The following is a 24,669-nucleotide window of genomic DNA, read 5'->3' as shown; positions in this document are numbered from 1 at the left end:
AACGTGTTTGTTGGCATTGTTTTGAGTTAGCCAAGCATCTAATTGAATAATTGCAAAACTGGAGGACTAAAATAACTCAATTAATTGGTGATTATTTCAAATTTCACAGTGGTAGGAACACTGTGAAAATTATAGATGTGACTCATAAGTAGCAATATTTTTAGACAATATTTCTGTGGAGATGATTTTTAAAAATGTGTTCCCCATCACCCGCCTCAGATTTTGTTATCTGTGGCCTAGTCGATGTAACTCTAGTCCATCAAAACAATTAGCTGGTCTATCCACTCAGTGAATCGAACCCCTCAGTCAAAAGTCATGTGACACACAGTGACCGCCGTGGAGACAAAAGATGAATCAAGTATTGCTCTGTTACGCGTGTGTTCCACTTGGTACCTCATTCGGACCTAAATAGCCTGAGAGTTGCAGATACTGGCAGAGCTTCCCGAGTTAACCTGCATAAAATTAAATTTAATTCTAACGTAATTTCACTTCCAGCATGGTATTCTGTTGTCAATGTTCAAACCCCAGAGGAGTTTCGTTTTTTCGTGACCTCTGTAGAATAACAAGATGCATTTGCCCCAAGCAGAAAAACATCCCGCGCTTCATTTGCCTAGGGATCCTGTAATCAGATAGTGTTTGCTGCCCCACGTTTGTTCAACAGCCACAAATCATTCCTATTAAAGCAAAAATTCATTCTCTGACCTTGCTACAAGAATGCATTGTTCTCAGCTATGACATTTGTTTGGGCTGCTGGAAGAACGTCTGCCGTAGTCCTAGAATTTTGGATTCCAGAGTACTCTGATCAGACGCACACTTTGAAGTATGTGTTCTCACAGGCATTCCTAAGACACAGTTCGTGGCATTCAAGGCCAGCTTCCGACAAATTACCTAAAGACTGCCCTAAAACTCAGGCTGCAGCCATCATACTCCATCTGAACGCTCTGGAAAGTATTTTGTCGGGTTGGAGTAGCGCACCTTTCAAGCACGTTAAGTAAGGAACCCCACACAGACCTCTCATGAGTGTAGTTACACACTTCAAAACACTGTAGATCAGAGGAGAACTGTTGGGGTCCATGAGAGCTTTGCAGTTTCTGAATAAATTAGAAATATCTGACTGTGGACTAACTAAAATGGTATCAAGAAATTAGTATAAATTGTATCTTATGTGATGATGGTATTGTGTTTTGGTCAGAAAACAACTATTTTAAGAACTCCTTGAGTAAAGTTTTTAGTAGTGAGATGGTATGATACCTCAGGTTTATTTTCCAGAACTCCAAGACAATAAGTGTATGTGGCCTTGAAGGCAAATAACGGGTTCTGGAAAGGGTGGTACTCTCATGGTTAGAGTTTCAAGGCAGTTTTTTAACCATCTGAAAGATGGCAATAAAAACTACAGCCTACCTATGTCATGGAATGCCATTTGTTTGTTGCTGTTGTTGTATGTTTTGGCTTTTGTTTGTTTGTTTGGGGGGTTGTCGAGACACAATTTCCCCCATGAGCTCTGAATATCCTGGAATTCACTCTGTGGTACAGAATGACCGTGAACTCAGGAATCCGCCTACCTCTGTGCCACCCCTATCCCCGGTGATAGGATTACAGGTGTGTGCCACCACTGCCCAGCTGAGCCATTTAAGATGGCTGATCATCATGCTGCACTGTCCCCGTTAACAGGGACAAGTGATGGCTCCGATAAGGGAAGTGTGTCACGTATGGTGCCAGCTTCGGCTTCCAGTAGATACCTTACATCTTTCTTCAGGAAGACCTCTCAATAGTCTCTGAAAACAGAGTTGATGTTTTCTTTTTCCTTAGTCATGATTTATGGACTCCTGCAAAATATGACTCAATAAACTATTTTAATTTTTTCTCCTGACTTTAATTCCAGAACTTGGGATGCGCAGACAGGTGGATCCCTGAGTTGGATGACAGTGTCTAGAGAGCAAGACAGCCAGGGCTACACAGGGAAATGCTGTCTTGAAAAGCCAGAAAGAAAAACAAAGAAAAGAAAAAGGAAAAAGAGAGAGAGAGATTAAAGTACTGCCTTTAATCCCAGCACTTGAGAGGCAGAAACAGACGGATCTCTGAGTTTGAGGCCAGCCTGGTCTGACTGAGTTCCCAGACAGCCAATGCTATGCAGAGAAACCCTATCAAAAAAAAAAAAAAAAAAAAAAACCAAAAGAATGAAAGAAAGGGAGGGAGGGAAGGAGGGAGGGAGGAAAAGGAAGGAAGGAAGGAAGGAAGGAAGGAAGGAAGGAAAAGGAAATCTCCTGAAATAAGATATTTTTAAATTTCAAGCATAATTACACGGAATTTGAGGGCTAAGCAAAATGGGAGTTAAAAGTCACATGTACATCATTTTCCAACCTGAATTAAAACACACGCAACTTGTAGTAAATTTGGCATACAAAAATTCAAGTGTGTCTTTGCCCTCCCTTCATCACTGAAAGTGTCTGTCTGTCTTCATGTCTCTCTAGAACACCACACCTAAAAGCAACAAAAGTTCCTTTTGCAAAGAAAATTAATTTGTCACCCCCCAAAATTATTTATACACATTTGACAAAAACTCATATACTTCAAAAAGTGAGCTCTGATAATATGTAAGTATAAATCCCACCACTGAAAAATAGAATAAATACAGCCATATTCATGGAGACTGCTCAGAATATCTGAAGAATGGGGTAAAGATATTTTACACATATAATAAAATACTGAATTGTTAAATGAAGGGCAGACTCAGAAGGTCTCTGCGTGGAAACTAGTTTGGAGTTATGGTCTGACTGAGTTCCCAGACAGCCAATGCTATACAGAGAAACCCTATCTCAAAAAAAGAAAGAAGGAAAGAAAGAAAGAGAGAGAGAGAGAGAGAAAGAAAGAAAGAGACCTTAACACGTTGTTAAGGTCACGTGTACACAGTATGGATGTAGGGCTCTATCTAGCCCATGCATACCACAACCCCAGATCCAGACAGAGGGAATTTGCTCCTTTACCCAGACTCGTTTCAGATGTCAAGCTCTCCTTTGATTATCAAGCACATTAAGCTTTGTTTAAAAAACATAAATGATATTGGAGCTAACAAGTCCGTTTCTAGGTCTCCCAGGATAGAATGGTGATGAAGTACTGTAAGCCCATGACAGCTAGCATAGGTTAGGAGCAAGACCCTGGCTAAAGAGATGCCCTCCTGAAAGTTACGAATGGCAGCTGGCATAGCAGCCAGAACACCCTTATTCTGAATACTTAGTCCAAGGTCCTTAGCATCCTGGACACATTACTCATTTCCTATAGTTCGTGCAGCTTCAGGAATAAGCTTTTCCTTAAATTCTATGGCTGCACGTTATCCCATCTCCCTTACCCAGAGGACAGCACGGTCTGTGTGCTCACCTCAAGACATCGGGCTTCTGGAGTTACTCTCTGTGGATATTCATCCTTACCCTCTGGCCTCTGAAGACCTGAAGGAAAGTCCATAATTTAATTGTGAATGAGGATGCTAAACAATGGGTGGGAGTTTTCAAATCTTTATGGCTAATGTATACTCCTCACAATGAACCTCAGTATCTGTAGTGTCTCACCATCGAGCCACCCGCAAGAGGAATTTTTGATGATTTAGGACTAGATCTTAGGGAGTTTTTATGTGTCTCCCTCCTAAAAGGGCCATAATCCCTCTCTAAAGAAGATAATGATAAGCACTGTGTTGAAGTTGCATGTTCCTCCAAATTATTAAGACATATTACCATCTATGGAGTCTGCTGGGCATTATTCATGAGTGGTCTACAAATGTATCTTGAAGAAGTATCTTCATGATTCAAGATTAAAGCTATTCAACCAGAGAAAGACTCAAAAAACAAAAGAAAAAAAGAAAGAAGGAAGGGGGAGGGAGGAAGGAAGAAAAAAGCAAAGACTCGGCCATGATGATTGTTTGTAGGAAAAGTGAACTCTTGTGCTCAAGACAAGAGCTGCCCCAGCTCTGTTGGGGTGGATTGGAAGTTTCACACTAGGGACCCTATCCACAGTTTTCACTCTTCAGTGTTTCAAATATAAGACAATGGTCAAAAGTCGCCATTTCCGCAGACTCTGCATTGGTGCTGGGTGAGCCCTAGTAATGCCTCTGCGGGCATAGCAGCAGAGTCCAAACAAAACACATCTTTTCCTACAGCAAGCCCCAGCGACAAACAATAGAAAGAAAGGTCAGAAAACACACAGGACAAAAGGAAACAGCAAAGCAATGCTACTTGCTTCCTTGTTTCCTAAGTCAGGCCCAGGACAGTCCTAAAGGGACCAAAAGTCACCTGGCTCGTGTGTATGTTCATCCCTGACTGTTTATGGCTAATGACCTAGTGCTCAGCCCTCGGGCCTGCTCAGCCCTCGGGCCTGCTCAGCCCTCGGGCCTGCTCAGAGATTTATGTTTCTGGACGGTTCTCCTGGCCTCTGCTAACTACCTGCACACTGTCACATCAGGAGGCCGGGACTGCCTGTCAGCTCACTTGCATATTCCTTGCAACTCAAGGGAAGGGAAAACCAGAAAAATTCCTATTGCTCCGCTTAAGCCCGACCCATTTCCATTTTCTCAAGCATACGCATTCTGTCTTCCATTGGCAGATATGATTGTGCACTTCTCTTGAATGCTGAGGATTTTTGAGTTTTCTTCTATTCCATTTCTGTATCCCCTGTGGTGGACAGAAACATAGACTGCTGTGGACACAAAGCCTGAAACCTTTAAAGAATGGTAGGTCAAAGAAACTCCCTCAAACTAACCATGCCTCTAAATATTAGTATCTCTTCAGGGAAAACAAGGTCCATAATAAAAATTTCTTCATGCACAGGGCACTCGGCAGTTTCGGATCACAGAAATGACTTGTTGATAGGATGATTAAATAACATTTTTCTCCTTACTCAAATCCAGTGTTCTCATCCCCATTAGAGATGGAGACTCCAGAGTACAGAAAGATCCATTGACTTGTCTGAAGTCATACCTAGAAGTGACTGGCAGATAAGTCATGCTAGGTCATCCTGAAGCCAAGCCATGCTTACAGCGGCTGTATTGGTTACAAAACACATCGCCAAAGTGGGACAAGTGCTGATTCTGTTTGGGGAATTTTGTTCATAAGAATCCAAAGATGAGTAAGGCAGTGTTCTTCAGTTAAAATGGGCTCGCAAAATACGGATTTTGGTATTTTCAGGGGAGTGTTTGCTTGTTTGATTAATTCATTTATTTTTATTTTATGGAAAAAGGACTCATTATACAGACCAGACTGACTTTGAACTCATAATCTTCCTTTTTCAATCTTTTTCTATTACTTGTTTTCCTATATGGTGAGTTCCACGTTGTGGGTAAAGAACAAGGAAAAGTGCTAAGTGGGTATGGATATGTATTTATATGTGCTCAAAAATGTCCACAGGGCAGAAAGACCACAAAACCATCTCCTTGGGTACATGCATCAATTATCAATTGCCCAAGGGGTCTGAAGTTAATACCAACTTAGTAGGGCAAAAGGATATTCTGTGTGTGTGTGTGTGTGTGTGTGTGTGTGCGTGTGTGTGTGTGCAGGGCACACATGTAAGTCCGTGTGCATTAGTAGGCAGTATGCAGTCTGAAAGTATTCTGTGAAGGCAATGGTACGGTAGGAACTTGTTCAGAAATGGTTTCCTCAGATTACTGGATGACTATCTCCCAGGAAGGGCAGATTTTTAAAGACAATAGTAAAAGCAGGCACCCACCTTCGTATGGTCTCAGTTACCCTTCTGAGAGCTACAAGAAGTTTTGCTAGGGTCTTTCATCACTGTTAGCTCACAGAAGCACACTGGCATCTGGCTGAGAGAAAATCATGCAAATGTCTCTAAAAGAGACTTTCCCTACAGCAGACACCATGTAAAGATAAATTGACAGCATCCATCCACCTACTCCTCCCTCATGTGGGTGCTGGGCATCAAACGTGGGTTCTCCAGAAGAATAGCCAGTGCTCTCAACCACTGAGCCTTCTCTCCAGCCCCCTCAAGTCTCGTCTTAAACACCCAAGATTTCAAGTTAGAAAAGGGCAACTGATATCAATGTTAGTGTACATAATGTTCATCCAACTAAGACCTATGACAGATTCAAAAGATTCCATACGCCAGTGGAGAGCCCACTCTTTTCCCTCCAATTCCAGGGGACCCGACACCCTCACACAAACACACATGCAGGCAAAACAGCAATGCACTAAGAAAGGAAGGGAGGGAGGGAGGGAGGGAGGGAGGGAGGGAGGGAGGGAGGGAGGGAGGAAAGGAGGGAAGGAGAGAAGGAAGGAAGGAAAGAAAGAGAAAGGAAGGAAGGAAGGAAGGAAGGAAGGAAGGAAGGAAGGAAGGAAGAAAGAAAGAAAGAAAGAAAGAAAGAAAGAAAGAAAGAAAGAAAGAAAGAAAGAAAGAAAGAAAGAGATGAGACCTGGGAGAATAATGAACTTCCCTCAGAAAGAACTTTAGAAGAGAAATGTGCTCCAGATAGAAAGAAGACAGGAGCTCTACACCGTGAAAAGAGAAACAGCCCATGAAGGAGCAAGGGCTGTAAAGAGAATGCAAAGGGGGTGGAAAAAGGAGTTTGGCACCTCTCGTGTCCAGCACTCTCTAAATGTTTTCTCATATAAATTCTGAAGAGTTTTCGAGTTTTCAAGTTTTCTACTTTACCAAAAGTAAAATTTGGACCAAGACATGATTATTTTTGAACACCTCCCATGTACTAGGCACTATACCAAGTTCTTGAAACCTATATCATTTAATTCTCACACCAGACTTAAAACACATATGACTACTCTCATTTTATATGCATGTAACTGAGGCACAGAGTAATTAAATCACCTGCCCAAGGCTATAGAGACAGAATTAGTTTCAAGTCAGAACCTTCTCCCCCCCACCGGCCCCCATTTCTATGTTGTACGGTGATATCTGCTCACCTTCTGTGGGGGCTGCTTTCTGTCGCTATGACAAAAGGCCTGAGAAAATCAATTTAAAGAATACAAAGTTTGACTCATAGTCTCAGAAGTCGCAGTGCTGTGTTGTTTTTTCCGAGCCTGTGATGAGAAAGAACATCCCCCAAGGGAGGGCAGAGCATGGAATACAAATGATGCCTACCTCACGATGATCAGGAAGCAGGGAGACAGGAAGGAGTAAAGGCCCTGGAAGAGCATGTCTCCAAGGGCCTAACTTCCTCCAGTTAGGCCTCACCTACAAAGTGTTCTACCTGTCAAGCTACACAGGCTAGCATCCAAGCCTTCAATGCATGGCCTCTGGGCCCAGCCTATAACAGCCTTCATGTTATGTTTTGATTTCCCACATCATCCAATGTCTTCTGCTTGTAGAGTGTGAAACTTAGTTGCTTTCCAGACTATTCCATACCCATCTCCCAGATAATGCTCCAAAGTACTACAGAGTAACTATGTTTTTTTTTAATCAGGTGTTTTAATTGTGGTAATTAATTCTCAAGAAACTAGACCGTAAAAGGCTAATCAACAAAATTATAAAATGGGGCACTGGGCTGAACAGAAAATTCTCAAAAGAAGAAGTTCAAATGGCCAAAGGACACTTAAGATCATGATCAACTTCCTTAGCGATCAGGGAAATGCAAATCAAGACAACTTTAAGATACCATCTTATACCTGTCAGAATGGCTAAAATCAAAAACACCAATGATAGCCTTTGCTGGAGAGGTTGTGGAGAAAGGGGTACACTCATCCATTGCTGGTGGGAATGCAAACTTGTGCAACCACTTTGGAAAGCAGTGTGGCAGTTTCTCAGGAAATTCGGGATCAACCTACCCCTGGACCCAGCAATACCACTCTTGGGAATATACCCAAGAGATGTCCTATCATACAACAAAAGTATATGCTCAACTATGTTCATAGCAGCATTGTTTGTAATAGTCACAACCTGAAAACAACCTAGATGCCCTTCAATGGAAGAATGGATGAAGAAAGTATGGAGTATATACATATTAGAGTACTACTCAGCAGTAAAAAACAATGACTTCTTGAATTTTGCATACAAATGGACGGAAATAGAAAACACTATCCTGAGTGAGGTAAGCCAGACCCAAAAAGAGGAACATGGGGTGTACTCACTCATATTTGGTTTCTAGCCATAAATAAAGGACATTGAGCCTTCAATTCGTGATCCTAGAGAAGCTAAATAAGAAGGTGAACCCAAAGAAAAACATATAAGCATCCTCCTGAATATTAACCTTCATCAGGCGATGAAAGGAGACAGAGACAGAGACCCACATTGGAGCACCGGACTGAAATTTCAAGGTCCCAATCAGGAGCAGAAGGAGAGAGAGCACGAGCAAGGAACTCAGGACCGCGAGGGGTGCACCCACACACTGAGACAATGGGGATGTTCTATCGGGAACTTACCAAGGCCAGCTGGCCCGGGTCTGAAAAAGCATGGGATAAAACCAGACTCGCAGAACATAGCGGACAATGAGGACTACTGAGAACTCAAGAACAATGGCACTGGGTTTTGATCCTACTGCACATACTGGCTTTGTGGGAGCCTGGGCAGTTTGGATGCTCACCTTACTAGACCTGGATGGAGGTGGGTGGTCCTTGGACTTCCCACAGGGCAGGGAACCCTGATTGCTCTTAGGGCTGACGAGGGAGGGGGACTTGATGGGGGAGGGGGGGGGAAATGGGAGGCGGTGGCAGGGAGGAGGCAGAAATCTTTAATAAATAAATAAATAAGAAAAAAATTTAAAAAAAAAAAGTCCTCAAAACCCAAAAAAGAATCCAGGTGAAACTGTAACTGTGCGCATTCCCCAAACTTACCTTTGTAACGGGGGGGGGGGGGGGGGAGGAATAACTTTCATTCTCAATACTCACTAGCAGGGTTGAAGACTTGGCTCAATGGTAGAGCATCTGCCTAGCAAGCCCAAGGCCATGGGTTTGGTCCTCACCCAATGCCAGGAAAAAAAAGAAGAAAACCTCAATATTCACTAGCAATGAGCCACACAGCTGTGGAGGCCCAACAATGTGGGCAGGAAAACAGACAGGCAAAGAAAAAGAAGAATGTAGTCAAGCCCCAAGGAAAACATGTTAACATCCGGAACCAATTCACCCGCACAGGCTAGGGAGCATCACACCCAGATCTCCATAACACCCACCTCACTCCAGCCCTATACACACACACACACACACACACACACACACACACGCATATATACATGTGCATAAGCCAAGCTTCATCTATTATCTTCTCAGACTGGCCTTCCATATCCCAGAAGCCCCTTCAGCAGTACCCGCCACCCAGTCAGAATATCACAGATCCTTAAATCTCTGTGACGTCACACTCTAATGTGTAATGGACAGATACACCAGATGGCATCTAAATGCTCTCTGGATTTCAGCCAGTTCTGCAGCTAGTGCTCTGAATGCTGGAGGAGAGGTGAAAAGACAAAAGAGCCACAGCCAGGCTAGCAACACATCTTGAAGGATCTCTGTTTCTGCTGTATCTCAATGATGAGATCCAGAAAAGCAGCAAGACTGTAGCATTCACCTCTTCATTTGCACCTCGAGAATCTGTGCATTCCTTGGGAAAGGGAGTAGACCCAGAGAGTCATGTGCTTCTGTTGCTGAAAGAGCGGATCGAACCCCCACAGTTAGCGCCTACGTGGAGTAGGGCTGGCAGTGGGGGAGAATGAGGCGGTAAAATGGAGAGGGACTTGATATCGTGCCCATTTCAGCTTGTAAAAGCCACTTTTCTCTCCCCAGAAGCAGCAGACAGGAATATAACAGACTGTACAATTAAACAGCACCAAAAATGCATTAATGGTAAAAATCTATACATAGAAATCGGGGAGGTAAGTGGGTGTAGATTTTCTCCAAATCCCTGTTGGAGACATTTGACTCTAAGAGAGGAAGGCTACATGGAGTGGGAGGGAAAGTGATGGAGAGACAGTGAACAGGTGGACGAGAGAGAGAGAGAGAGAGAGAGAGAGAGAGAGAGAGAGAGAGAGAGAGAGAGAGAGAGAGAGAGGAAAAAGAAAGGAAAGAAACTTTCTGATAAGTCCTTTCTTGCTGGCATCAGAGCAGGAGAAAATGGAGTGTGAATGTAAGTGTTTATCAGGATGACAGATCCCAGCAAGTAGCAGACCCTGTAGCAAACAAGACTGCTCCAAATAGAGCTCTTACAAACAAATGAATCAGAGCAGCCACTGAGAGGTTAAGGCCCTGACTGGAAGAGTGGGTGTACTTGCAGTGGGCCCTCAAGGCAGTTTCCTAATCCTCAGGCATTAAAAAGAAGCCACTGTGGAAATCAGAATCTCTTCCTTTGTAAATTCAATCCATGGCAAAGGGATTTCAGCTGTGATTGCTGAGTTTGAGAAAATCAACAGTACTTAGGATTGCAGGAATTGCCTGTCGCTGCAACCGATACCTTCCTAAGCTGTTCCATTTTGAATCAATTACCAATAAGACTCCATCCACCCCATTGTGAGTGGAGACAGGGAATGGGTAAAACAGAGCCCTTAGTTGTCCCTGAATTTCACTGTAGGGGAGGGGATTTAGGATGAGGAGGCTTTAGGTCGAATTCAATATGGAGCCACTATCCTTCAGACTTGAGATTTCTGTTCCTTACAGTCAGAAAAAAAAAGAAAGAAAGAAAGAAAGAAAGAAAGAAAGAAAGAAAGAAAGAAAGAAAGAAAGAAAGAAAGAAAGAAAGAAAAGGAAGGAAGGAACCAGAACACAGTGTGAAGGCTGACCATGTCTCATTCCAGAGATCATGACTTAGAAACCCCACTGACCCTTCTGCCACTGCCCTCTAGAGTGGGTACCATTATAGCCATCTGAAGACAGATGGGACTAACAACAACAAAAGCACAGAGACCTAAAATGTAAATAAGCTCTTACTATGATTAGTGATCTGTTTGGGGTATAGCAGGCAGCAAGGTCAGAATGCTTTCCTCAAGCAGTTAAGAATCATCTCCAGAGAGTAGTGGGTAAGGATGCTGGCAGTTGACACAGCAAGGTTCAGAATCTAGCCAGACAGGTTAGGGTAAACTGGAGTTGTATGGTTGTAGCTATGATATTTAATCTTTTGAGCCTTAATTTCCTGGTCTGCACAGTGGAGAAACAATTATCTTTCTCTGAGGTGTAAGCGTAGCAAGTGAGTGATTAAGGCCTCAATAGGTTCGTGAGTGTTTAGAAGCACTTGCTGCTCTTGCAGAGGACCTGGGTTCCATTCGCAGCACACGCATGAGCCACACACGACCCCTTGTAACTCCAGCTCTGGGAAATCTGATACTCTCTTCTGATCTCTGAGGGCACCTGCATGTATGCGTGCATGCACACACACACAAACTTATAAAAAAAAATATTTAGAGAGAATGAACAAACCGTCTGACTTGAAAAGACTTTCAAAGACCTGACTTGTCTGCAGTGCTAGGGCCTGAGAGCTTGTCAGGAAAGGTCCTCGACTGCCTGAAAAGACTCAGAAAGGCTTCACTCCTCTGTCGCTCTTTCTCAGAGAAGCTGCCTTCTCTCTTCACTGCCAGGGAACAAGATAGGAAGAAGGTTTAGGATGCAGCAACATTAAAAACAAAAAGAGCAAATTGTGAGCTTCTAACATCTGGAAGCAAGAAAAGCAGGCAAAAGGGGCAGTCAGATGTGGGTCCAGTCTGGGTCCCCACTGCTTCTCTTTTAAAAGATCCCCAAGCTCTTTCCCTCCTCACACTTGCAGGTTTTCCTTTAAGCTAAGCTCTTGGTACTGGAGACATGGTTCAGCATTTAAAAGTGCTGGCTGCCCTCCCAGAGGTCCAGGGTTTGAAACCCAGTGCCTACAAAGTAGCTCACAACTGCCTGTAAATCTGGTTCCAGGTGATCCAATAGGCTCTTCTGGCCTCCATGGGCTCTGCACACATGTGGTGCACAGACATGCATGCAGGCAAAATACCCATACACATAAAATAAAAGTAAATGAATCTCTAAGTGATCCCTTCAACTTATCCCTTAACCCCTTCCTCATCACCTCTTCCTCCTCTGCCTCTCCTCTCTTCTCCCCCCCCCCCCGCCCCGCCTCTCACACACCTGTCCTACCTCTAATTTCTTAACCAAATAACACAGTAATCCTAAACTACTGTACCCTCAACTAATTATTGCAGTCCTGGGGTTCCATCAGAATCTGTTTTTACAAAAAAATAGTCAGTCGTCTGATTTCCTGTCAAGCCAGGGTTAACTATCTAAAGACTCTGGGCTGCAGATAGAAACTAACCAGAGAGTTCTAGTGTTCCTCTGTCTCCCTGCCTCCAGACATCCTGCTCTGCCCCAGGAACTGAAGTCTTAGAGGAGCCAGTAAGTTTGAGTGGTGCAGTCCAGTGGTATCTCCCACCTACCCACCATTCCCTCCTGCTGCAGGGCAGCATGGATCTCCATGAACATCTCCACTTTCTCCCTTTGAACTCATTGGCTTCTGGATTTTTGTCTCAGTGAACTACTGAGTAGCTCAGTTCTACTTACATTTATTTACCATATATATTCAGACTCTGTGCTGCTTCCAATCATAGGCTATAAATGGGTGAGTAACCCGCTCTTACAAAAAAATTTAAGGAAATGCACCCTGTCTGCTTGTACATTACAATATTCAGCCATTGCTTATTCAGGCTAATCACTAAGGTCCAAGCATTGCCAACTCATGGGGAAAGAATGGCAGACGTTGAGATACATCTTTTCTTCCTGTATGTGTACCGCCTCAGCTGATCCTAGTAACAACCATCAGATAACCACATTTATTGCTGCTGTTCCACGGATGCACACACTTGTGTTAAAGGACATTAAGGGGCCCATACAATTAAGAAGTGTTAGAACCAGAGCTCTAAAGCAAGCAATGTGACCCCAAGCATCTGAGCTTAGAACCAGGATCCTGTGTAACTGATGCAGTCACTACACCAGAAATAATAACACAGGACTGGAGAGATGGCTCAGCAGTTAAGAGCACTGGCTGCTCTTCCAGAGGACCCAGGTTCAATTCCTAGCAACTACTTGGTGACTCACAACCTTAAATAATGAGCTCTGATGCCCTCTCTGGCATGCAGGTGTACAAGCAGACAGAGCACTTGTATACATAAATAAATCAGTCTCTTTTTTAAAATAGAAATAACACAGTAAGAGTAACTCTGTTTTCATATATATACTTCCTGCATATAAATAATTAGAAAGTGTGTCTGTGTGTATATATAATGTGTGTATATATGTGTGTATATATATGTATATATACATAAAACTTTAAATATCAGCACAATGGCTGACACGTTACACATCCAATGAATGCTGCTATTTGTTATCATTTGTATTGGGCTTTGATTATCATTATAATTTTATCATTTCCTAAATGCTAAACTCTCAAAAAAAAACAAAAGCAATGAAAACAAGGCCCTTCTCCTTTAGCAATTTCTAGAACAGTAATAGGTCACGGGGAAGTAATAAAATTTGCATATCCCAGGATTATAGGAGTCCAAATGAGGTCCTAGACAAGGGTGGGAAGTCAGGCCTGGGGTGCAGACATCTGCAAGGAAGAGGGATCTCCCCAGGCTGCTAGGTGTGTGCTGGCCTGGGTTTCTGCCGCTGACCCTGCCCTCAAGTTGAGTGGCTATGAATAGAGGTCTTGAATGCTAAGCTGTCTTCTGATCTATCTTGTTGACAAGCCTTTTGCCTGTTACGAAGTCATCCTTTTAGCATTCTGACATCCCTGCCAGATCAAGATCTCAGCTTAGCAGGCGAGACATGGAAAATAGTTTCTAGGGCTCTCTGGCAGGCTCAGGCAGTGCCAGACGGCAAGCAATTTCCCCCATTTCGATTCACCAGTGATGCATTGCTTTTCTCTCTTTATTTTTCAGATACTTGGATTTTATGATTGTTTCTGGGAAGTGAATGATACATCGTCAAAGCTCGAATAGTTCGTGTTTCCTTTCCATTCACCAGTGGCCTTTTTCATTTAGGTATCAAACACACAGGACTGGAAATCACCGATCTCTGATTCCTGAACATGTGATATTAATATAATATAATTTCAAGAGCTGCATGAAAGCACCTAATTTTAGCTCTAAATGTTTTTGACCTTAGCTGCAACGTTCCACAAGTGCAGTAAAATTTCTCTCATTCCAGTGGTGTAAAGGGCAGGTCAAGTATTGGCCAAGACGCATTAGGAGAAAGTGTTAATATTCAAAACAAAGCTAACGGGGGCTGTGGAATCTTGAAGCTAAATGGGCTTCATGTTTCATTTGAGACTGGCTCTCTCATCTCACAAGTCAGAAACCGAGGCCTCACTAGCCGCTATGAAACAGTTTTAAAACTTTCTTTCAACATTAATGTGTCTGCTTTTATACCATATTTCACCATTAAGACCAAAGCCAGCACTAGAATTTAAGCCTCCTGCTTTAAGTGAGTCCCACCCTCAGGGACATAGAATGGAATATGGAGACTGTGTGTAAGGCCTTTGCTGTAAAGCCTTTGGGCAGAGTCACAAACAACATCCTTACTTGGGTTTCTGAACCCTCTGGTCCTTTTGTCTTTGATCCATATTGCTCCGCCATCTTCTCTATACCTCTAAATTTCAAACTAAACCTTTTTCCCCTCCTAAATGTTCTATAAACACAACCCTTCTGGCTGTACTATTAACAACATCAACAAAAACAAATCAAAAAGATTCTGAGTTGAAAAATGTTGAATTCGGGGGACGCATTGTTGTATACACAGTTACCAGTTCAAAATGCTATGGCCCTTCCCACCCAGAAGACCAGTTGTGTTTCTTAGGACACAGTCAAGCTACCTAACTCCAGGCTTAGGTCCAGGCCATGCGGGTCAACTTTGTAAAGTTGAGAAGGTTCTCTTTTAAGGAAGTCACTACTTCTGTGTGCACCATCTTCCCAACAACAGCTGAAGGACAGTCATTTTTGGTCCCTCTGTCCGCAGGGGGCGACGCAGGGTCCTGAAAGGACTCTACCATAGGCAGGCAACATAACCAACAATATGCTTTCTTCCTTTTTAACAGACTGGCTACAATATTTACTGACCCTAGAATCACCCATTTGGAAATGGTTAAGGATTAAAAGTTCTTCAGGCCGAGGGACTCGTGGTTTCTAATTGCTAATGTTTGAAGTCAGTTTGATTCCTCGGAAATTTGTTCAGCCTGATGAAAGCAAAACTCCAAATTCCCCTCAGGGCGTGAGGTGTAAGATCTTTGGGTTCCGTTGTTTTTCTTTCGTTGTTTGGGGGGGAGTCTGATTGTTTTTGAGGGATGGCTTCTCCCAAGCCTTCCCGGGTTACCCGAGAGCCCTCTCACTTCTCCCGTATGTAATTAGAGAGACAACGCGCAAGATCCATCTCTGGAGACCGGACTCTGGACTCCACAGTTTCAAAGGCTCAGAGCTGCTCCCCCTTACCCTACCCTCCATGCCCCCACACCCGGTGCCTGCTGCCCCGGCCCCTCGGGCCAGGATGGGAGCTCAGCCGGCCCAGAGTTGTGCAGGGGTCTCCCGCGCGATCTCCAACTCTGCACCGCCTATCGCGACTGGGCTGCTGTGAGCGACTCGGCCACTGCACACTTGTGAAGGTCACCCGAACTACGGATTCACCGGGAAGGATCCAATCCAGTTCCTTCCCTGGTGAAATGTCAGCTGAAATTCCTTGAGAGGCTCGAAAGACTGGGGCGTCGACGCGAGGCGCGAGAAAGCAGAGAGCAAGATTAACCGTCCCCATTCATAGGTGAGGTCTTTTCCTTTTGATAGGGGGAGGACAGGGAGTAGCAGAGAAAGCCGCAGGCTACGCGGTTCAGGAAACCTGTCTAGTTAATATACAGACCGCTCCCGGGCTCCCACTAACATAAGGACCACTGAGGACGAGTTTATTTTCAGGTTTTTGTTTCTTGTTTTGTTTTGTTTTTTTGTTTTGGAGACAGTGTCTCACTATGCAGCTCTGGCTGGCCAGAACTCTTAAAGATCATGCCGACCTTGAGCTCATATAGGTTGGACTGCCTCTGCCTCCAGATTACTGGGATAGAAGAGGAATATCCCCATGCTGACACATCCAGGAGTTTGTGCACTTCCTCGGTTTCTTACAGTTTCATCCTATAAAGTATGTGGCAGTTTTCATCTTATCTAAAGCTTCGCAACTATGTGGGACTAAAGAGAGAGAGGGAAAGAAAGAAAGAAAGAAAGAAAGAAAGAAAGAAAGAAAGAAAGAAAGAAAGAAAGAAAGAAAGAAAGAAAGGAAGAAAGAAAGAAAAGAAATCGAAGACAATTAGGGGATATATTTCTACATGTGTTTCATATGTTCCTAAATTAATTTTCCCAATTTGCAATGCTTATCTCAACTCTATAAAATATAATTATTATCTAGACTTCTCCTATTCCACTTACTTCCTACTTGGGTAGGGGGATGATATTACTCTTTAGAATTGAAAGTAACATTCTGGCCATACAAACTAAAACCAGCATTAGTCACAAAATTAAACTACCGAGGGAGAAAACTTGCTGCCAGTGCCTCATATTTAATCAACTTTATACAATTTCATTTTTCTGATATTTCTCCTAGAATTTGTTCAAAATCATTAGGTGGGTCTAAAAAATAAATGAAAATAGTTCATATCTAGAAGTTTCAAATCTCAAATTCTCTAGACTTTAAAGTATAGATAAAATTGATAAAAAAAAACTTTTCTTTCTCAAATAATGTATTCCTAATCTTTTAAACTGGCTATACCCTAAACACTCCCTCTCTCTCTCTTTCTCACACACACACCACATGCGTGTGCACGCGCGCACATGCACATACACATGGAGCGGGGCAGAGAGAGAGGGGAGCTTCTTTCCCTGAAATATTATCTGTATACCACCATTCACGTTTGTTTCTGAGGTTGGCTGTGGTCATAGAGTTCATAGAGTGCCATGGTTTTCACATGCATAAACTTGCACTATTTTTTGACAGCTTTATAAAGGCCAAAGCTGGATAGCAGTTTGTTTGTTCATTTGTTTTAATACAGTATCCATGTAGAGATTGCCTGTTTTCACTTCTGGTATCAAAAGCTCCTTAGCAGTTTGTACTCAACAAAACACCCAGCCTCTAAGCGAGGCCATTAGTGGTGCTGAATGAGCTTTGATTAGTCCTCTCCAGTTGCTTAAGTCCCCCACTTCTTCCATTTCACAGCAGGTCCTCCCCTCCAAGTCTCATTTTCCACCCGGATGCTTGGAGCAAGGGCCTCACTTAAATTAACTAATGATTATCTTTCCCCAAAGAAGTGTAAACAGACCTGATTTATAAATTTGCTAATTGCTGTTCCCGGTGCAGACCCGGGGAGTATCTCAATCATGTGCATATAAAATTCCAGGCTTCCTAGAAACCAGAAAAGACAGAGTCAAAATAAACCCTGTGCAGGAGAGGACCAAAGAGATTTCACAGTCCACAATTGCCTGTTTTGCCCTTCTTTTGCAAAAGTCAAAATTCAAACCTTAGGTGGGAGGGTGAGTTCAGGAATATGTAGTTTGCTTTTGACCCAGTCCACAATTGATTGCCTGTTTTGCCCTTCTTTTGCAAAAGTCAAAATTTAAACCTTAGGTGGGAGGGTGAGTTCAGGAATGTGTAGTTGGCTTTTGAAAGCAGGAAAGAACCAGCTACTTTCAGGACCCTCATCAGAAGGATTTCTGCATTTCCAATATAGAGAACGGAAAGTGACATACTTATACACACATTTTTTAAGTAACTCCATTTGTTCTAAGTATAAGAACAGAGTTCTACCGGGGTTCATGATTAAAATCGCCAGAATTTGTCTCTCATATTGATATTGTAATTTTCTGCTAAGAGACTTTCTGTGATGGATCTTTCCGTCGGTGTTTTAGCGACAACAAAGAATGCCATCGGGTAGGTTTGAGCAAACAGCAATGAGGTCTTCTGCACTGGACTGCATCTGTTTTGTCCTGAGTTTGTCTAGTTCGACAGGTGCGGTTAAAGATGATGAGTTTGTTACGTTTGTAGCCCTATGCAAAGAAACTGTACAGAGAAAAAGGAAGTACACCTCTCCAATATTCTTGAGTTTTCTTGGGTTGACCCTCAGATTAAGCGTTTGAGACCACTGTTCACTGGCTCCACACAGACCGTATGTATTAAAGATAGTTTACACTAACAATTTTCTTTCATAATTAAAATTTTACAGCTCTGGGGCTTATTGATACGAGGATACATGGAGTGTAAGAAAAACGTCATGGGGTGTATATCGGTTTAATTTCTGCCTGAATTCCAATCCAAGAAATTTCTTTCCTCCTCCCTACATTAACGTCACCCTATGAACTTTTCTTTATAGGAATTTCATCTACAAAATCAGTAAACCCAAAATGGCTAGCTGTAAACTCCAAAGCATTGTTCAAAGAGAAATGTAAGAAACCCGGCGATGGAGAAGCCCTGGGAGGGGGGTAGAATTCAGAGTTTCAAAGCACCTAGGTTGTTCGCGGACGCGGGACGGGGAGGGCGGGGGCGGGGGAGGGGAGTCTGAGGTACCCTGCGGACCGTGGGCTAGAGGTGTTTGAATGAGCCCTCCAAACCCCGTGGCGGCTTAGTGAAAGTGCTGTGCAGTCCTGAGCCTGGTTAGTGGACTACTGACTCGGTGGGGCTAACTGCTAAGGAATTAGCCTCAGCAAAATTCACTGGACCCGCCAGTCACAGGAAACTCTGGCCATCTAAATTTCCCCATTCCCTGGCCTCTCGGCGGCAGTCTAGCTGTTTACTGTTGTTATTTCTTTGGGACCCACTGAGTTAGGATTACTTTCCTCCCAACCGCCACCCCCATGGCTTCTCCCACCGCTGCGATTTTACGTAGCGTCTGCAAAATCAATTCCCGTTGCATAGGAGCGAATGATGAGACGCGCTCTCCAAACCCCGCGCATCCACAGACCATAGTCAGTGTCTGGCCCGCGTTTGGAAACGCACTCTTGGCCTTCATTTCCAGTGAACAATCTCCAATCAATGACAAATTCGCTTCTTACCTCCTTCTTTGCTTCTTCACAAAAGGTCACTTACCAAAGGGGGTAGCCTCTGAGGAAGGCCGTAAGGACGGCAAATTTCCAAGACCCACTTAATTCCTTGTCTGGTGCCTACCGCACCCTGGATTCCCGCTTGTGTGTCAGGGGTAGCGCACTTAGGGCAGCGCGGAGAAGTTACAGTCCTGTGGGCAGGCCTCTACCCCAGGCAGACCCTCAACAGCTGCATAGGGTTCTTCACACCTTACCCCGGGTATCTGAACCCATCTTGGGTCTTGGCTGATCCTAGACATTAATATTCTTTGCGCTGACATCCAACGCATCCCTCTGTATCCGTTTCTTAAACGTCAGTGCAGAGTCACTTCCTCCCTTTCACCCCATTTCCCTATTGGGAATGGGGTGGGTAACATCAGGATTGAAATCCCCGTTTTGCTCTGAGCAAACAAACAATACACTGGTAGATTAATGAATGTGACCAGTTAGTCTCAGTGCTAACTTGGAGGAAACTAGGAACGAAGTGCTTGCTCTAGGGCAGCGGAGGTTCCTGCTTGGGCTTTTCCCTCGTCTAGTTTCACCAGGGTTTGCGCGCGTGGGTGCAAACGAAAATGTTAAGAAATTCTGCTTATGCACGAGTATGCGGAGTGTCTATCGGCCTGTACCTGCCTGTACCTGCCCACTAGCAAGGGATGCTACCTCCCTAGGCCCGTAGAACCCGCGCTGGCCGCAAGGCCTTCGGCCTGCAGGCTGAAAAACGGGGAAATTCCTTCCCAGAAGGTTTGAATTATTTCGCTCCGCAGGAGACCGGGCCTTGGCCGCTCTCTGCTGAAGATTCGGGCGGGAAATGTCTAAGCCAGACGTAGGGGGGTGGGGGAGAACCAGTTGAGCGTCGGAGGGGTCCGAGCACCGAGGGCGCCGCCGAGTGCCCGAAAAACATTTTCAAGGCCGCAGCCACAGCAGCTGTTCAGCCGGTCCTGGGTGAAAGTTTTCTCTGTTGAACTTAGCCAGAGGCCAGGGCCTTGAGACTCCCTCTTGCCGGTGGCCTCTACGCGCTACGTTCCAGCGTTTTCTCCAAAAGACAGGGAGTGCCAACCCGAGACTAAGGCAGGAGTCTGAACCGAAGCCCTGCAGGCCTAGAGATTTGGGAGACTATGAGGTTTTGATGGAAGTTTTGAAATAAATATTGCGTCCTTTGACCAGTGAGTTGCCTGCAGAGAAAAGGCCTTGACTGGCTGGTCGCCCGCTGCTACAGGTTGGCGCCTCGGGCTTGGGGTGCTCAGGAGCTAACTAAAGCCAACTTTGTCCAGACTCGGAAAGAAACTCCGGTTGTGAAAAAGCAAACGGCCGGCGACTTTCGGCATTAAAGTTTGCTTTACAGTTTAACTTTACCAGTTCAAGTTGTTTGAGGGTCCTGATGGTTTCGGGTCGGGTAGGGCTGATCAAAAATAGTTGATTCGGTTCAAAGAGAAGATGGTGAGAGCAAGGAAGCTGGCTTCTTTGGTTCGATGAGTATTTAATCAGGCCCCAGTCCCAAGGCAATTTTGGTTTTATTTTGTATTTATTTTCTCCCTTTGCCTAGGACTCGCAACCAACACCGCCCAAATCGAGAAAAGACAAATTATGGAACCCAGTAGGAGAAAGACACTGCTTTGAACAGGGTGGGTCAGTCGCCTAAGCAATTCCTCTATACACGTCTGTAAACGTGGCCTTTTGAGGGGTCAGGGTACTATACTAGAGGAGAAAACAAAACTACAAGGCCCCCAATTTCTGCTCACAATGTCTACAATTGGGTCCAGAGTGGGCAGCTATGACACCAGGGCTCAGTGGGTCTCCACATCAAGGGGACCTTTTTCCTGAAGGGTGATTCCTCACTCCAAGTCTGGAGAAGAAGACAGCCTTTAAGTCATTGCCAGAGCTCCAACCTGAGGGCCCTGTCTTCCCAAGGCCATGTTGGGTTACTGAGGGCTCTCAATTTTGGATTCCCGCTCCTGAAACCTTTCCCATAGAAACATTTCCCTGTTTTCGAACTCCGATGTACCCTTTGCCTTTTTCAAACACGTGATAAAATAACGGGACAGACAACTGAATTGTGTTTTGTAAGGTTCGCTCTATAGTGCATCTTTTTCAGGCAGGGACTATGGACTACTAAATAAACTTCAAGAGACTGGCTCCCTGCACTTATGCATCTGTGTCTGGTATAGTCTCTTTTACAGATCCCCTCTCCTTGCTCACCTCACTTCTGGCTAAGAAGGATGGCAGAAGAGGAAAGTTGTGAAACTATGCCCATGCTTTTGACCCCACATGTTGGCCCTTTTGAACATAAGACCCTAAACACACTCCCAGCAACCTCGATTCTCCCCAGAGAAAAGCTCCTTTGACAAGACATCAGTCTTGCTAAGTAGAATAATTTCTCCCTTCTCCACTGTAGGGGAAATAAAATAAAAGTGACTCCCAAATCGAAAGTTGTCAGAAGGCCTGCAACACATTCCACTAACAGTACCGATGCCTTAGCGAAATTCTCACAACAGATCATTTCAGAGAGGAAACGGGCTCTCGCTAAAGAAGGGACGCACATTAGCCTTGTGTTCCATCCTATATTGCCCACGCAGAGGTCCGAGTGGACCTGTCCTCTTTCCCAAAGAGAGAAAGTCATGAATGGACAAAATAAATCTCCTTTTAATTTTCTTTTCATCGACTAATAAAAATAATTCCCCAGCACTAACTCGAAATTCCGTAAAGGGCTGCAAGAACACGGAGAATCTCTAAAGCTCTGTCTCCGCCGGTCTCTGGCTAATCGCGTTATTATTAGCCTCCGGAGCGTGGAAACTGAACTGTCAGAGCCGAAAGAGAAAATGTAAGAGACAGCTGTCTCTCTTCGGGCTTTGGCCAGCTCTTAGGCCAGGATCTCCAAGCTCTCCAGCCTACTGGCTTCTCCCATCCCTGTGTGGGTGGTTGCCCTACTCCAACCCCCCTCCCCCCAAGCCATAGGACCTGGGTCTGCTACTTCTGGATTTTAGCTGGTACGCAGGGACACCTCCTGCACGGTTTTAGAAGTCTGGACTGAAAATACTATTTGCTCTCACGCCGCTAAACCAAGTTGTGACTGTTGTGTTCGTGTGCTGTGCATACAGGATTCTGACAACAGCTGTTCCCCCAGGCGGGTTTGCCCTGTTGAAATCTTGGCACTTAATAGAAAATGTGAGGCCGTTTTCCCCCTGCTGGGGTTTGTTAAAATACACACATTGACATCCGCCTTGAGTTTTAACTGTTACGGATAGATCCAAGACAAATTAGTTAAAACATTCACCCACCCAAATACAGAAATAAGGGCCCTGAATAAAGTCCTAAGTTTCAGGATATAGCGTCTAATATGTCTCCAGTGAGACAGAAATACAGTTATTCTCCGCCATCTAAATCTTAGGTGGGAGAGAAACTAAATGAGAAAAAACGACCACGGTAAGGGCTTCACAGGCCAGCGCCTGGGAGCTCTCAGAAGCAAGTCTCAAATCAACTGTGCTCTTTCTCCAGTGTCTTTGACTGCGCTCTTCCGAACCCAGGGACCCTTGGCCCTTCAGAGTGGGAGCCTCAAAATGCTGCTTGCTCTCTGCTACAAGAGAAGGGAATGAATGCGAGAAGGCCTGCTTGAAATTGGCTATTAGAATGCAAGGCTCGGGCCAGCCCCCCAAATTGGTTCCGGCGAATTTAGGGAGGCTCAAGTTATTTATGCCAAGAAAAAGAAACCCACGTCGGAGCGAGGCAGGGAGTCAGCGGGCCGGGCCTCTCTCCACATGCGGGCATATCATTTGGTATCCCTTCTCAACCCGCCTCCCCTGGTCCGATCTCACACACTCACCCGGGTGGGGCTCCAGGCCGTGGGTCGCCGGGTCGTCTGTGTCTCCGAGTGGGCCTGCGGGACTCAGCGCCTCCATGGACAGGTCCAGCCCTTTCTCCTCCCAGTCTCGCAGCTTCCGCTTTTTATTTGAGCCGATCAAGGCTTCAACGGAGAAGGCATGTGCTCTGGAGCTCAGGGCGACTGCAGATCTTCTCCTTTCACTCATTTTAGCCGCCCGCACCCGGGTCCCCTCTCGCCTGCGCTCTACTGAGCTGGCAGCCCAGCGGCCGCACGCTCGGAGCGCCTGCCGGGCCCGGCCCTGAAGAGGCGGCGGCGCCGCGGCCGAAGCTGGGGCGGCGGCTCCGCGGGTGATCTGCGCCCTCCCTCCGTGTCCTCCCCCGCCCTCGACCGCCGGATCAGACCGGTGCCCCCAGCTACCCCAGATTCTAGGAACGAGCGCCAGGAACGCCGCCCGCTCGCCGCATGAGCGCTGAGTCCAGTTTCCCACCCACCCGGGCAGGCGCTCACAAGCCTTGCAGACTGGACTTCATCTTTCTTTCTTTTTTCTTTTTCTTTCTTTCTGTCTTTTTTTTTTTAATTCTCTCCTCCCTTTTTCTTTTTCTCCTCCCTCTCCCCCCTTCCCCTCTCGGTCTTCCCGTCCTTCCCCTGTTCCAAACTTCTGGGAAACTTTTTCCCCCCTGAATTCCTCTCTTCCTGAGGAACAGGGGGTAGGCAGTGAGCTCCTGTCCGAGGGGTGAGAGAGAAGGGAGGGGGAGGAAGAAAAAGACAGAGGGGAGGGAAAACCAGCCCCCAACCAATGGCAAGAAGGGAACAAGAGAAACCTCGAGAGCTCCGGCCAATGAGGAGAAGGGAGAGACTGAGGCTGGGGCCAAGGCTGAGCGCTGGCCATCCTTGGGATGCTTCCCTGCCAACTTTAACCCCTGGCTTCCCGGTGCCCGACCGGTTTCTCGGGGGGGGGGGGGGGCAGTCGAAACAGCTGAAAGTCAAACTCTGATCTTTGTCTTTATAGACTCGACCAAACTGCAAATCCAGATTACAAACCCGTACGTTTTCCTTCCAAATTCTCTGCCTCTAATAGACCTGACTACTCATAATCAATTTAGTTGCAAATTTGCAAAGTTGGTGCTGTGACAAAATGCTAACCTGCCCCCACTCCAAAAAAAAAGGCAGAGTAGGTTTCTGATCACGTCATACTTGCCCCCCAGGGTTTTTGAGATCTGCCCAAATTTCTCCACACAGGTTACTGCTCTGTTCCCAATCAATGTTTTCTAAGCGGGTCTGGTTAAGGCAAAACGAAACAAACAGAAAAGTCCTGTTGCCATCCTAAGTCTTCTAAGTGAATATCTCAAGATTTTACTCTCCTTTCTCCTCTACCTAAAGAAGGAAGAAGAAGGGCCGCGGAGACCTGAGAGACCAGCTTGGGGCGCTGACCTTACCTCGGGTACAGCAAGCTTACCCTGCTGGACTAGGCCCGCACCACACAAATAGTAACTTCCACAGCGCGCAGCACGCTCTGAGCTGCCTTTCGCCTATTCCGGGCTTTTATTCCAGAGAACCCACAGCGGGTATTGGAAGAGAGCAGCTGAGAATTTTGATGGCTAAAAAGGAGCCTTTCAAATTTCTTTCAAATCCCCTCACCTCCAGAACTTGGATCTCACCTCTCACTATCTCCCTTCGCGCACACTCCCCCCACGCCAACCCCCTTAAATCTTTCGGGACAGTTCATTCAGCACGTATAGTCAAGGAACTTAAAATCCAACCTTCCCTACCATTCCTTCGGTCCACTGATTCATGGGATATTAACCCTGATTGCGAATAACATAAAGGCCCCCAGCACAGACTTATTGTGAGC

The 24,669-nt window shown here is 45.2% G+C and overlaps 1 protein-coding gene across 1 annotated transcript in view; it reads right to left on the bottom strand.

The window, feature by feature from the left end:
• The window catches only part of Tbx15 (T-box transcription factor 15), a 103,681-nt gene extending 80,308 nt beyond the window's left edge, over nt 1-23,373 (bottom strand). The window contains exon 1 of the mRNA XM_057793519.1: nt 22,818-23,373. Within this exon, the coding sequence (XP_057649502.1) occupies nt 22,818-23,022 (205 nt within the window). The 5' untranslated portion in view covers nt 23,023-23,373. The remainder of the gene's footprint in view (nt 1-22,817) is intronic.
• Between the last annotated feature and the right edge of the window lie 1,296 nt (nt 23,374-24,669).

Source organism: Chionomys nivalis, chromosome 18, assembly GCF_950005125.1.
Source record: "Chionomys nivalis chromosome 18, mChiNiv1.1, whole genome shotgun sequence".
NCBI lineage: Eukaryota > Metazoa > Chordata > Mammalia > Rodentia > Cricetidae > Chionomys > Chionomys nivalis.
This window is presented reverse-complemented; position numbering and strand designations above follow the sequence as displayed.